The sequence below is a fragment of the Vicugna pacos genome, chromosome 7 (assembly GCF_048564905.1).
Source record: "Vicugna pacos chromosome 7, VicPac4, whole genome shotgun sequence".
Taxonomy (NCBI): Eukaryota; Metazoa; Chordata; class Mammalia; order Artiodactyla; family Camelidae; genus Vicugna; species Vicugna pacos.
The window spans coordinates 78,083,875-78,098,865 of record NC_132993.1 but is presented as its reverse complement, the minus strand read 5'-3'; the positions used below and the strand labels follow the sequence as shown (position 1 = coordinate 78,098,865).

The following is a 14,991-nucleotide window of genomic DNA, read 5'->3' as shown; positions in this document are numbered from 1 at the left end:
TTTGACTAAAATAAAATGGAACAAAAATTTCATAATATACTATGTCTGGATGGAAATCATAATTGTTAAGAGAATTAAGAAGCTGACTTATCTAAAATAAAGTTTAAGATATTTAAGTTACCAAGAAAGCCAAATTAATGTTTGAAAAACAGAACATGTACTACTCACTGGCATGGATTATTTGACTACATAAAGTGGCAGCAGTTTGATGCTGAAAGCTTCCACAGTTAGATAAAACAGCAACTCAGGACAATTTTAAACAAACAGACACGGAACAGAATTTCTACCACAGGGTGATTCCTGTTCTAATGTAAGCAGATATATTAAATTAATGAAACTCATGAAGTTCTACTGAGCATTGACTACATGCAAATATTTTACAATGCTAAGTACTGAAAGCGATAAAAATGTAAGAGAAATATGGTCTCTGCTGTCAGCTAACTTTAATTTAGTGGAAAGGATGAGACAAGAGCATACATACTGTAGCACAAGATCATATACACTGCTACCGTGTTGTAACACAGATTAAGCAGATCCGAAGGAGGAATTAAAGCTCAAATGAATATATTATATACGATTTCAAGAAATTGTTTAGGAGATTAAGGACTAAAGTACCTACTAAAACTGAAGGTGTCTTATATCATCAAAATTTAAAAAAAATTTTTTTAAAGAGAAGAAACAAGAAAAAAACCCTCTCCAAATCTCTATAAATTTGTTGATTACTCCAAGTTCAAAACAATTCTAGCTATTACTTCACTGAATTCAGTTCACACAGTCTCCAGTGATTACCCAAATTAGAAGAGAACCACTGAGCTACAGGAATGTTTACACTGACTGCTTGAATTATTATGCCATTGACTTGGAAAAGTTGGATTTGGTGTTGGTCTTGTAAAAAAGCTTTTATTACTGCACCCAAAAACTTGTTCAAATTTATTATGTGTAACTTGATGTTGGAGAAAGACCAAGAGCCCTAGAATCAGAAATTCAATATCTACCAGCTACAATAATGCACGTGTTCACTATCCCACCACAGTAAGTGGCTGGGACAAAGATCAGTAACAATATAACTCCTGTTGCCTGCCTTGCAGGGAAAAGGTGGTTGCTTAAAAAAAAAGAAGAAGAAGTAAAACTCACTGTTATTTTAAAGCAATTAAATTAAAAGTTAATTGGCTTTTCATAATTATTTCATTTCATTAAATAAATATCAGAACAGAAATGGATCTCAGGTACTGTCTGCAAGAACACAAAACAATGTGGTTAAGAGTGTGGATTCTACAGGTAGACTGCTTGAATTTAAATCTTAGTTCTGTCTTAGTAGCAGGATGATTTTGTGCAAGTACTTAAGCTTTCTGTGGAAGTCACTTTAACCATTTCTTCATATAGAGAATGCAGGCAACAACAGTACCCACCTCATGGGGTTGCTATAACAGTTGACAGAGTTAATACCTGACTGTGAAGCATCTGAAGCAATGCCTGACATGATGTTAGCTATTATTTACAACCTTGAGGCTCAGAACATTTGAGATGACTTGCCCCAGATCACAATGCTAATTATTGGCAGAGTTGGGACTGGTACCCAAGTCTCTTGGATCTCAGGGTAATGTATTTTCCATTTGATAATGTGTCTCTGATAGAGAATGATAAGGTGTTTTGGCAATTTTCTCCTTCCTCAGGTGGTATTCCAAAATCTACATGAAGTACACTGCCACAGAAGTCATCTTTGATGTCCTGACCTGTCTTTCATTGGTCAGTCAGTTACGCTTCGGGGACTGACAGTATTTATACCCAGCTTGCAGACCTTCTCCCGACTGTGTATTGGCTTTAGTCCAGTGTATCTGTGCACCCGTGATGATCTAGGGCCACCGCCTGGGTCACAGACATGCAGAAGTAGGGAACCAGGATGGCATGGAAACAGAGGAGAGGAAAACAAGAAAAACAAAGAAATTTTGGGGGATCAAAGAACCAGTAGTCATTAAATAAATTTCTTTGCCAATTAGTACCTGGTTCTGTAAACAATCTCCAAAGAAATGTTTTGAGGAAGGCATTTTTTCCTGAAGGATAAGACTGATAACAATACCACAACTACAAAACACTTTCCATTTTCTTAGAGCTGAAGAGAAAGAGGAAAACAACAGAAGAACAAGAGGGAAAAAGCAATGTTCTATTAGTAGTTACAACTCATTACTCTAACACGATGGGCAAAATTTTAAATCAAGATAGGTACATGGTAAGTCTATAGATACAGGGCTGTCTGCTTTTAGGTTTCACTATCATATATTAATAAAAAGCCTTGAGGGTTTTGTTTTGTTTTTACTATTGTGAGATGAGACTAAAGGATAGAAAATGAAGCAAATAATATTAAGGTACAAAATGAGGATGACTGTGTTGCTGAAACACTCCAGTGATGTACTGTTTGCTTCTGAATATAGAAATATCGATAGCTTCATTTCCCCGAACTATGTTTACAACAAAGGGAGAGTGACACCTATGACATCTATGCATCAATGCCTTTTCAAAACAGTAGAAAACAAAATTAAAAAAAAAAAATACTGGCACTTATCCTCTAAAAGTTTCCTTAAAAGATGCTGGCTATTTCCGGAGGGAACTCTAATTTGAAAAGATACATGCACCCCAATGTTCATAATAGCGCTATATACAATAGCCAAGCCGTGGAAGCAAACTAAATGCACATCAACAGATGACTGGAAAAAGAAGTTGTGGTATATCTATACAATGGAATACTACTCAGCCATAACAAAAGACTAAAATAATGCCATTTGCAGCAACATGGATGGACCTAGAGATTGTCATTCTAAGTGAAGTAAGCCAGAAAAAGAGAGAAAAATAACATGTGATATCACTCATATGTGGACTCTAAAGGAAAAAAAAAGGACACTATGAACTCATCCACAAAACAAAAACAGACTCTCAGACATAGTAAACAATCTTATGGTTACCAGGGAAAGGGGGGTGGGAAGGGATAAATTTGGGAATTTGAGATTTGTAAATGTTAGCTGTTATACGTAAAAATAGATTTAAAAAGTTTCTTCTGTAAGCACAGGGAACTATATTTAATATCTTGTAATAAGCTTTAATAAAAAAGAATATGTAAATGAATATATGTATGTATATGTACGACTGGGACGTGCTGTACACCAGAAATTGACACATTGTATTTGACTATACTTCAATTAAAAAAATTTAACAAGATGATGGCTATAATTTACCCAAAGAAACATTTCTGAATCCTGTCTCTATGAAAAGGTCTTTCTTAACCTTCTTGCTGTAGTGGAAATAAGGCAGACACCAAAACATGGGCTTTGAATAGGTGACCAGGACAGTGTAGCATCAAAAAATAATTTTTTGCAGTGAGTTTTGCCTGGAGAGGTTTTAGAAACTATAACATTGTACTATGTAACAGCTAACTCATTTAGAATTGATGAAAGTTCTTTCTGTAAGCGGCTAGGCTTTAGGACTTATATAATTTTCTACTGTTGGACTCACAATACTTTTTATACAAATATAACTTGATGCAATATATAATTGACTGTTTATATTTCATTACTTTACAACAGAGAAATAATCTTATCACATTATTCTAGAAATGCTTTCTTCAAGAAAATTTGTTTTACTTCTGAATGGTTCCATTGATTATTTTTTCTAAGAAGCATAAATTAGGAAAACTTATGGGACTTAGTATGAACTGAAAATACTCAAGCTATGAGATCTGACTCCTAAATTTTAAACTTAAGGGAAAAAAAACACCCCAAAGCAATTTTGTAGCTTTCATTTTTCCATTCAGTCTTCTTTTTACTTAATGTAGAAAACATTAGTACAAGATTCACATGCTCCCTACGAGTAGCAGGGAAAAGACGGCACAGGGTTCTCAGAGAAGAATTATCAGCAGCATAACCAAATTAAAGATTTTAAATACTACATGCAGTCATCAATCTATATCAACTATTTTTCCCTGCTTCCTACATAACCATTATTTAAACAAAAACAAAACAAACAAAAAGGGCTTGAAAGTAATTTAACTAAAAGGGAAATGGAAACATAGGAACTTCTAAAAACTTGCTTTAAGTTATAAAGTAAAATTAATGGTAATGAAGGAATTAAAATTCATATTCCCAGAATACTGTTTTCTCCTTGAACCATAGGAAGAAGGTCCGATGGCATTAACCTACTATGGAGGGAAACTGAGAATACACAAATTTAAAGGATGAGAACATGCTTCTGAAACAATCATATTGTAGAATATTGTTATTTATGGTCATTTTCTGCTTATAAATTATGAAAACGTTCTTTTTGATGCTGAAAAATAATATACCACTCCTTGGGAATACCAGCAACATTTGCACCAATTAAAAAAAAATTTAAATACCCGTTTTAGTCTTTCATTCTCTTCCATGAATTTTTTGGCAGCCTGGTTAGTATTTTCTGCTTGAACTTCAAGTACTCCTTTGTTTGACAGTTCTTTTGCCAGTTGAGTAATAAGAGTAACCAGACGTCGCAACACTCTAAGGAAATAAAAAAATGTCAGAGTAATGTATAACTAGACTAATTATCAGGAACTGTGACTTTAAGCAATCATTATCCAATGACTCCCCTTCAGGGGTGGGTGTGGTGGAGGGAGGTGCTGTTTAAGGAAGACACTTTTTCTAAATCCAAGTCTTCCAGTCAAAACAAGCCTATGTCTCATTTCTTTGGAATCTTGTTAGAAGACTAACATTTGGAATACAGGTTCAGTGGTACTTACTAATTTAATTACCTTCATTGTAGAGGCCTCTGGCCAGGAGGAGCAGAAACAGAATTTCAGAGTGTGGTAGGGCCAGTAAGAGATTCACCCCCCACCCTCCGTTCAAAGAACATTGTGTGAGGCTGGCCAAGCCCCCAAACTGCTCATTCACATATATTTATGGGTAGCTTCCACTGTTAGAAGTAGTAATTGTCATTTTCAGTTATTCATTCAACAGACATTTCCTCAAGAACTGCTAAGTGTTACACACTGGGCCAGGCACTGGGGATACAGCAGGAAACAAGACAAGTCCCTGCTCTCCAAGAGTTAAGGTTCTAGTTGGGGAAGAAAGAGTTAAAACAGTATTTAATTACAACCATGAATGAAGAAAAGTATATATCCATTCTCCGGGAGCATACAACAGGTGAGAAAGGGGCTGAAGGATGAGTAGAAATTAGCCAAGGAGAGAGGGAAGGAAAGAGTAATCCGGCAGCAGGGAAAGCTGGTGTGAAGAAGCCCCTGGAACAGGAAGGAGCAAGGTATACAACGGGAACTCAATGTAAATTATGCTGCAAGAATGAATGAATGAATGAACAGCAAAGGTCAGTGTGGGTGAGATGTGGTGCACACGTCAGAGAATAGTATGAGACAGGGCTCCAGGGAGAAGCAGGGCCCAGATCATGCAGGGCCTTGTGGACCAGTCAAACCTACAAGCCATGACTACTGTTGGTTATTGGGGTATGTCATCTCAGTTGTTTTATGAAGATGTTAGTATACTAAACAGTACAGAAAAAAAATCTATATTATAGGCAGGAAAAATGAGAAACATAAAGCATGTTTTTAAGTTGTGCTTAAAAAAAAAAACTTACAGCCAAAAAAATAATGAAAATCCAGAAATGTAAAGATTTCTTTGAGACCTAAATAGTTTCATCTGTGTATGTTCATAAGCAGCAGGTCTGTTGGCTGTGCCCTTTTCAATGACATGAGTTGAGGAGTATTTTCTTACTTCTCTTACAGCATCTATTAGAGAAAAAGAGAAAATAGTACTTTTGGCTTTTAAGAATATAAAATTATTATTGAAATGGGAAGCAGTTTTACAACTACCGACATAACTTTTAGGTAATGGACTTTAAGTAGGGACTCTCTATCTTTCCTCTACGATACCTGGGAGGGTACCATGCTCAAAACAGATGCTCTGTAAGTGGATATTAGCCATAAACTTTGAATATAACAGCATTTTTATTTTTTACTATTTATCTAGGACTTAGCACCATTGTATTGTCTCTCATCTCTAGCGAACTATTATCCTTTACTCTTTCGGTCCCTAACAGGTTGATAAAAATTCAACTACTGACCATAACATTATATAGGTCACATCCCATTATAATCAATTCCAAGAGACTATCCCGTTTCTCTTACTGCACTAGCATTTTATTACACCATTACTCTAAATTATTGAGATTTTAGAAATATTTCGCTACACTGAGATTTCCACGGGCACAGATTTGTTACAATGTGATCTGACCTATGGTGGCGTGTGGTCCCCAACTGGCTTGTGGATGACACTTGCTACTGGAAATGTTCAGATAACTGCTCTTTTGATGCTTTCAGTTCCGCTAAGTCTCAGATTCCTGGGAATCACCTCTTTCTAGTGGAAAACAGATTTCAGATTAGCAGCATCTATATTTAATGCACTCTTAGATACTGGATTCTTGTAGGTCCTAGGAGGATACCTGCGTTAGATGCCAGAGGCCAGTGAAAGTGTAAGCAAGTCAGGCTGCTCCTTTTGTGTAGCCACCAGCATTTTCAGGAAAGACTCACTGTCATATGGGAAAGAGATTCTAATTGGAAAACTGAGGCCATTTTAACCACCACCTTTTTTTTTTTTACTGTGACTTCAACCCAGGACCTTGTGCATGCTAAGCACGTACTCTATGACTGAGAGTTATACTCACTCCCAATTTATTTTTAATAGCAGCTTTATTGAGATAAAATTTACCTTTAAAGTGTTACTGATTTCTCATTTACATATTCTGCATGGTTTCAATCTTTTGTAATATTCTGAGACTATATGGCCTAGAATATAGTGCATCTTGGAGAAGAGAGGACAGTGTATTCATGTCCCCTTGCAAAGATTATGTACATATTACAGCTGTGGGGGGAGTCTTGATTCTCACACTTTTTAGAGAAGGTTAGCTTTGGTTTTATTTTCAGTTACAGTAGATTCCTAACTCATGGGACAGACTCTCTACTCCTAAGGAGTACCCTCCTATCATTTTGGTGGAAAAGTCCAAGGTGTCCACCATGCCCTCTAATTTGATGGGACTTAAGCTCCAAACCCTTTTTCTCTTTGGTGGGTAAACTCCAAACTCTGTTTCTCCTTGGTGGGTAGTAGCTAACATTTGTGCTCAGCTCTTTCAGTTCTTTCCACTGAGCTTCTTGGAATCTTCTCTATATATCCATGGTTTAAGATTCAACCAAGGATTTGAGGGGAATTGATACGCAGATTTTGGGGTTCACTTTCTGGGCCTTTCTCCTTTCTTGGATATCTCCCCTTAAATTTCAGCCCTTTAAAACCTGTCACCTCAAGCCAGTTAAGACTGCGGCTGTCAACTTTGACTTTTATCTACCCATGCCACATGCTCTGAGAAGCACCCTCAGAGGGAAAGTGAAATGCATGTGATCACACACATGTGATTTCCTCATTTTTAACGGCTGATTTCCCTCCAGTTTCTGTCTGATTTTAGTTACTCTCCTATGCCTTCAAATATTTTTTTTTCAAGCTTTGTCCACAGTTCTTAATTGTTATCACAGGAGGGTTAGTCTAATACAAGCTATTTTGCCATTACCAAAAGCAGAACTCCTATGTCTCTTTAAAAATTATTTTAAAAAATTTTAGGTGAAATTCACACAACATGACATAAACTATTTTACAGTGAACAATTCAGTGGCACTTAGTATATCTGCAATGTTGTACAACCACTACCTCTAACTAGCTCCAAGACGTAACCCAAATAGATCACTGCAATTTTAAAAAACATTTCTTAATTTTTGACTTGGCATGCTATTTCTATTACTCAATTGCTTTATGTGGCAATATGCATAAAACAGTTCTCAAATTATTAACAATGAAACTAAGTAAAGTTTTGGATTTCTTTATCATCACTTTCGTTCTTGAAATATAGCCCATCAAGGAAGTAGAGTACTATGTTCAAGAGTTACCTGAAACAAACTCTCTTCTCTGTGTCATATGTTATCAATCTTTTATAACATTTGGTTTGTTTGTTCTGGCTTATTTTCAATTCTAGAGTTTATTTTTTTCTAGCTACATAAAACTTGAAGTTTTCTTTTTTTTTTTTTCCTTCCTGGTCAGGGGAAGGTAGTTAGATTGACTGACTGCTTTTTAATGGAGATACCGGGGATTGAACCTAGGACCTTGTGCATGCTGAGTACGCACTCTACTACTGAGTTGTAACTTCCCCCAGAAGCTTTCGTTCTTTAACTTCTGGAACGGTTTAAGCCGCATTGGTAATATGTTTTTTGAAAGTCATAGAAATTCTTGCAAAACTATCTGTTTTTATGCTTTTCTGTAAAGAGGGGGTCACTTTTTGATAACTTTTTATAATTCTTCTATGGAAAGTGGTTTGCTTAAAATTTCTGCATCTATTAAGCTTCATCTGGTAAATTATATTTCTCTACAAAATTATGCATTCATCTAGGTTGTCAAATTTGTTTGCATAGAGCTATTTTAAGTAGTTTCTTAAGTTATCTTTTTAAAATTTCCTTGGACTTAATGGATATTTCCAGTTAATCATTACTCAGATTGCCTTAATAACATAGCAAGAGCAGGCCAACCACTATAAAACAACTAAAGAAACAAACAAAATAGTATTTACGAGTTATTTTGAAAAGGCCAGAGGAACGAAATATGAAGGTCATTATTACTTGGCAATTAAACAGGAATAATACTTCTGGATCCATTATGCAAAAATGTTAAAGATTAAGCAATAGTATCAAAGAATAGGTGTAAGTGGTCATACAAACCCACTTACATCCGGAATCGCTTGCGTAATAACAAAGAGACCATATCTGAAAAGTGGAATGGGGGCAACAATAAGGGGAGGATGTGACAACAGTCCATTTTCTATAAACCATATGGAGGCAGTCTTTTTTTAGATCACTTGTGGACACTTTTAAATTCCTGGGATGCATTTCTGCTGAAACTAAACATATTCCTGGGTTTCTTGCTTCCTTTCTGCCTATTCCAGCCTACTAAAACACACTGAGATGACCACATTATTTTCCTTTAGTATTAGCTCTAGAAATATAAACACCTTGTAACAATTACATTATTACAAAGATGATTAAAAATAAAAATAAAATTCCCAAATAAAAGATGAAATAGGCTTGAGTAACCTACTGGGTTTGCATTAATGGACAAGAACACTGGACTATGTACTCTACATGTAACTACATTTAAACCTTCCAACACCTCAATGAAGTAGATGTTATTACTCTGTTCTGAGATGGAAACACTGAGGCTGCATGGATAAGTCCTCATCTGCCTGTCTTTAACCATCCATGGTTAAACCTCTTGCATTAATCATCTGCGATGTTCCTCTTCTCTGGGAATTAACTACCCCTGTGCCCACAGATGTAGGCTCCAGCCAGCAGTCTTATTCTGCTTTGTGATTCTGATCCCTGACCGTAGCTTATCCAATGGGGGTTGGATACGTGGTGCTAACTGGTCTGATTTTTTTCCCTTAGAACTGGAATCGGGATACAGAAACGGCTAATTAATCCTTGCATATGGCTGGAGTGACCACACTTGGCAGCTGTGTCGTGCCCATTTTCTGTCCTGGGAATAGAGTACAGAGTCTGCAGAGATAAGGAAGAATGAAGTAAAACCAAGAGAAAGGACATGGAGAACAAACACTTCAGCTCCTGGGAAAGTCCCTCCCTGGAATTTGGCTTCTGTCCTTCCCTGGGCTGCCCTGAAACAACCCCCATATTTTATTTTAAATTCCTCTTTCTTGCTTAAGTGAGCTCAAGTTGGTTTCTGATATATGTAATCAAAAGAAATTTGGCCAAAGTTTCCCTTCCTTCTATGGAGATGTGGCAGTTTTCAGCAGACATTCTTGTGATGATTTTAGAGTTAGAAGGTCACAATACACTTTGAGAGCTAGTAAGAGCTGCAGAGATTATTTCCCCTCTCCCTTTACTGTGCAAATGGATAAACCAAACTCAGAGAGATGAACTGCCATTCCAAAGGCCACTGAGTAAGCTGGTGGCAAAGGTGGGACCTGATTTCCTTATCGTTCTTTACTTGCTTAGTGTTATGTTGTCTATGGCTGGACATTCAATCAGTAACATTAATAACTTACTATGAGACAAATACATTTTGAAATGAGGCACAAAGCCATTCACACCCAGATACAATTACCTACTCATACCTTCTCACACCAGTTACTCATGTTTTATGAAGAGGATTCCATTTCAGAGGTTGGTGGTATGGAATGTGAGAAACATTTTCTGAAAACAGTGGCATATATGGTGGTTATGGCCTCAGGTTGGCCCCTGTAAAATCCAATTAACCCACAATACAATTCTGAGGAAATTCTGAGGGAAAACATACTCTGCAATGTATATCAAAAGCTGAAGTATCAGGGTCAGGGGTATAGCTCAGTGGTAGAACACGTGGTTGGTGTGCAGGGGGTCCTGGGTTCAATTTCCAGTACCCTCATTAAGGCAAAAATTTTTTTTTAAAGTTTAAAAAGCTGAAGTGTCGAGAAATAGCTGTGCGATCTCAGACAAGTTACTTAATCTTAGTTCAGATACTCCTCCTAGAAAACATTATTACTTAGACTCCTGGAATTTTTGGTTTGACAAAAACCTTAAAGGTTTACTTCTAACTTCTAAATACTTGTTATCATAAAAATTTCAAACATGCTGAAAAACTAACACAATAAACATCTCTATTTCCATCACCTAGAGTCAACAATTGTTAACACTTTGCCATATCTGATTTACCTGTCTTTTTTTCAAACATCTGAATGTAACTTGAAAATACCATGACACTTTACTTCTAAATATTTCAGCATGCAACTCCTAAGAATAAGGACACATTCGTATGTAACAGGTGCTAGTAAACTTTTTTTGTAAAGGGGTAGATAGTAAATGTTATAAACTACACAGCCTGTGTTTCAACTATTCCACTCCGTAGCTGTTTATGGAAACATGCATGCATAATACATAAACAAATGGACATGATTATGTTCTAATAAAACTTTATTTACAAAAGTATGCATTTGGTTTGCAGGCTATAGGCTGCTGACTTCTGCTATGTAACAGTAACACTTATACCTCAACTGAAGTTAACAAAAGTTCCCTGATTTTATCTAACGACCAGTTCATACTCAAATTTCTGCAGTACTCCCCAAATGTCCGTGTTATAGTTGTTTTTAAATTAGGATCCAATGAAGATTCACACCCTGCCCCTAAAACTCCTTTTGAGGGCCTAGTGAGTCTCTTCCTGTTTGCCTCCCCAACAGTTAAGCCCCTGGGTGCCGAGAAGACCACAGTAACAAAGGACTGTATAAGTGGTAACTTTGAAAACTGGGCTATGCATTGCTGCATTTAAGTCTTAAAACAACTCAAGAGGTTAAGAACCATTGTACTCTGCTGAAATTTATGCTTGTGCATATATAACAGTAATATCTATCAACTACTTATCAACATATCAATTACCTAATCTAGATATGATCAATATACCACATAATATAAAGTCAATTGTACATCAATAGCAACATCAACTTAATTAAAAACTAATGAATCGTCAGTAATAATAATGATAATAAACTACAGTTAAACATCTTCAAAGGAAGAATCTAGTACTTACCTAGAAACAGAACAATCAAAAGGATTATAATAGTAAGGAAAGCCTTGTTCCAGAAAGTTGCAATTTTACCCCAGACGTTAAATGAAAAAATCTTCTGCCATCTGTAAAACAATACATTAGGTATAAAAAATAAAAAGAACATCTTGAGATACTCGCTAAAAACTGATGTAACATTTTGGCAATTGCATATTGAGTGAAAAGAATTACAGAAATTTAATTTCTTTATCTCATTAGAGAATTATCAATTCTTATCAGTAAGAATGTCTCATGAAATAAACAACTTTTCAAATTTATTAATAATATGACATTTGATTATCTTCTGTCTGGTGGCTTAAATATACTAAAATAAAAACTTTTAAAGTAAAGATACATGATCAAAACCTCAAAAAGGAATTCTTATAGTAAAATGTTAAATTTCTGATAGAAGTTATCACTTTATATCGTTTCCCTAATCAGGGAACTCAGAAATAACAAAAGATCTATTGGTCTAACAATTAGCAATGTTTCAGGAATAAGGAGTTCTATTCTCTGCACTATTTATTTTTATATAGCTCATTTTTAACATTTACTCCAAGAGAGTTTTTCTACTTTTACAACAAGAAAATTTTAAAAATTGAGGTATTACACACATAAAGTCCAAAAATTTTAAAGTCCAAAAATCTTAAATACACAGGTTGATGAATTTTTACCCATGTAATTACCACCCAGATCAAGATCTGAACACAGAGAAAATCAAACAGGGAAATAAATACGCTAGACGAAATGAACAGTATAAGCAAAGACAAAGAGGTAAAGAGTGACAAAGTAATCCATCACATAATTGGAAAGGTGACAAACTTTGCACAAGGGCATTTTAAATTAATAAGACAGTAACTGAGTCCAAAGGAGACAGCAGAGATAATAGGCACTTAGGTAAACTTCAAGTATTTACAACTTAAAAAAAAGTTTCACTTTAAGATTATGGCAATTTATTAACTAATAAGTTTTGCAAACAACTTTTAAGTAATAACCTAAAGTTGGTGGGGAGAGAGAGACATATAGATGCAGTTTCTTTTGCTTCTGTGCTTCCAATTCCAAGGTTGCTATTCAAATTTTACATGACAAACATTTGTGTTTTTAGAAAGAAAATGTAAGCGGCATATCTTGATCTAGGTCCAAGTGTAAATTCACATTTAAAGAAAACTGAGAGTATAAAAGGACACAAAAGAGAGAGCCTACAGGGAACAACTAGTGGTTTGTAACAAGGCTCAATTCAAGGAAGCACTAATGACAGTTTACATAGAGTCCTTCCTACACTACCGTTCTAACCACTTTCACATGTTTTAGCTCATTTAATAACCACAATCACCCACTGAGGTGGATACTAGTATTACCTTCATTTGACAGATGAGGAAACTGGCCGGAGATGGTAAATCACTTGCCCATGGTCACACAGAGTTGGGATATAAACCTGGGCAGTCTGACCTCTGAGCATGTATCTTTCTTTAACTAGTGGGTCATGTGAGAAAAAAGTAGAGGGTCAAAATAAATGAAGACGGAAGTCTTGTTTTTGAAGAGTATGGTGATTACACAGAGTAGGGACATATTGTAAATGATCTGTGTGCATATATACCATGTTTTCATTATATACGTGAGGATATAGTTATATAATGTGTCTGTATATACACAAATCTAACAAATAGCTATTTGATCAGGATAGGAAAGAAACTACTGCATTTGCCAGGAAGAAAAAGATGCATAAATTTATGGACCATTCTGATGGAGAAAAGATCAACTGACAAAAAATAATTTTTCTGTGAAGTTAAGCCTTAATTGTAAGTCAGATGTTTATAAATAACATCTTTCTCTTGAATATAGGATTCTATTGTTGCAAGTATTACCAAAACACTTAACAGGGTATTGCTGAGGATCTAAAACAAAGTCAACAGGACAAGAGATAAGGTGATGGAATAGAAGAAAGAGCACTAGACTCAAAGCCAGATTCTTGTCTGGATTCTGTCACAGGTCACCTAGATAACCTAAGGCCACTTTCCCGCAGAATGAGTGAGTTGAATAAAATTATCTCTATGGCCCTCCCTACAGTATGATTCAATTTTTTTCTTTTATAAGAAAGGAAATATTGATGGTATAGCTGACAGACAATAGAAGTGAGTAGAAATCCAGGTAGGTAAGAAGCAAGCTAAAAGTGACTTGTTAAAGTCTACTGGACCCTTGAGTCAAGGTGAAGACTTTCATAAGTCTCTTTCAGTCAAGGGATCTTACTAAACTTCAGTGGGTTATTTCTAGCATCTCATTTACGAAACATTTTCTTTTAAGTAAACAAACGTCTTGCAATATTTTTATATAAGTGTATTTCATCATTCACATTATCAAGTCTGGATCTAAAACTGCTCTAATAAGTGATTACAGGGGTAAAATGAACCAATGCTTCAATTAAAATACTTTGCACAGAAAGACCTTTGAAGGTTCTTTACTAATGAACTTAGACTAATATAAGGTTCTGATACTTCATATTCAGCAATTTTTATACATATTAATTAATTCTGTGTGAAAATAAAGTAATAAGACTGCCATTAAACAAACACTAGTGAATTGGGTAAGGCCAAAACTAAGAATCATTTATTGGCTTAAGTTTCGAAATTATCATTCCACTTCTCCAATGAAACATTCCTGCATCCATGCTGCGCTATAAACATCAATTATCCACTTACCTTTTTTTAGTTCACTGTTCTAACTCAGGGCAATAAAACAAAGGTAAAACCTGACCACAAGACAGGTGTCAAAAGAACCACCACTGCTTTGTTACATCTGTAATCAACAGAACAAAAAGGACTAGGCCCTTTTCCTTTTAGAAGGGAGGGGGAAGTTATCTGTACATATATATATAATAAGTAGTTTTATATAAAGTGCCATTTTAATATGGCCATTATATATTACTAATTTGTGAGTTTATTTTTAAAGACTACCTTTTATATAATGAGCACTCAGGCTTTTTTAATCTTAAGAAAACTTTTTCCATCACACACTAAACCGTCTAAAGAGCTAACCAGCTATTTACTGTTGTAGCGATTCGGAGGTTTCCTACCTCTGAGGAGGAATAAAAGGTAGACAGAAGATTAAAATGAGTCCTATTTCAGCATAAAGAAAAGTTGCAACTGCCGCCCATTGGAGTGTCATTTTTTTTCTTCACACCTAAACAGACAAACACTTATTTTACTTCGCTGCCTTTCAAAGAAAGCGGGGTTAAACGAAAGGCCCCTGGGGCGCAAGGCTCTCGTCCAGGGGTTTGCGGCGTCCCACCTTCCCCCACCCGAGGCGCCCAGCAGTGACCCGGGGCGCGAAGGGACGGGAGGGG

General features: G+C 35.8%; 1 protein-coding gene across 2 annotated transcripts in view; it reads right to left on the bottom strand.

Moving 5' to 3' along the window:
- BCAP29 (B cell receptor associated protein 29) overlaps window positions 1–14,991 on the bottom strand; it is a 39,424-nt gene that overhangs the window by 24,066 nt on the left and 367 nt on the right. For both annotated transcript variants that reach the window (XM_072965217.1, XM_015234572.3), the window contains exons 2-5: window positions 14,722–14,828; window positions 11,637–11,737; window positions 5,608–5,758; window positions 4,385–4,520 (exon numbers count right to left, since the gene is read on the bottom strand). In XM_072965217.1, coding sequence (XP_072821318.1) covers window positions 4,385–4,520; window positions 5,608–5,758; window positions 11,637–11,737; window positions 14,722–14,813 — 480 coding nt within the window. In that variant the 5' untranslated portion in view covers window positions 14,814–14,828. The remainder of the gene's footprint in view (window positions 1–4,384; window positions 4,521–5,607; window positions 5,759–11,636; window positions 11,738–14,721; window positions 14,829–14,991) is intronic.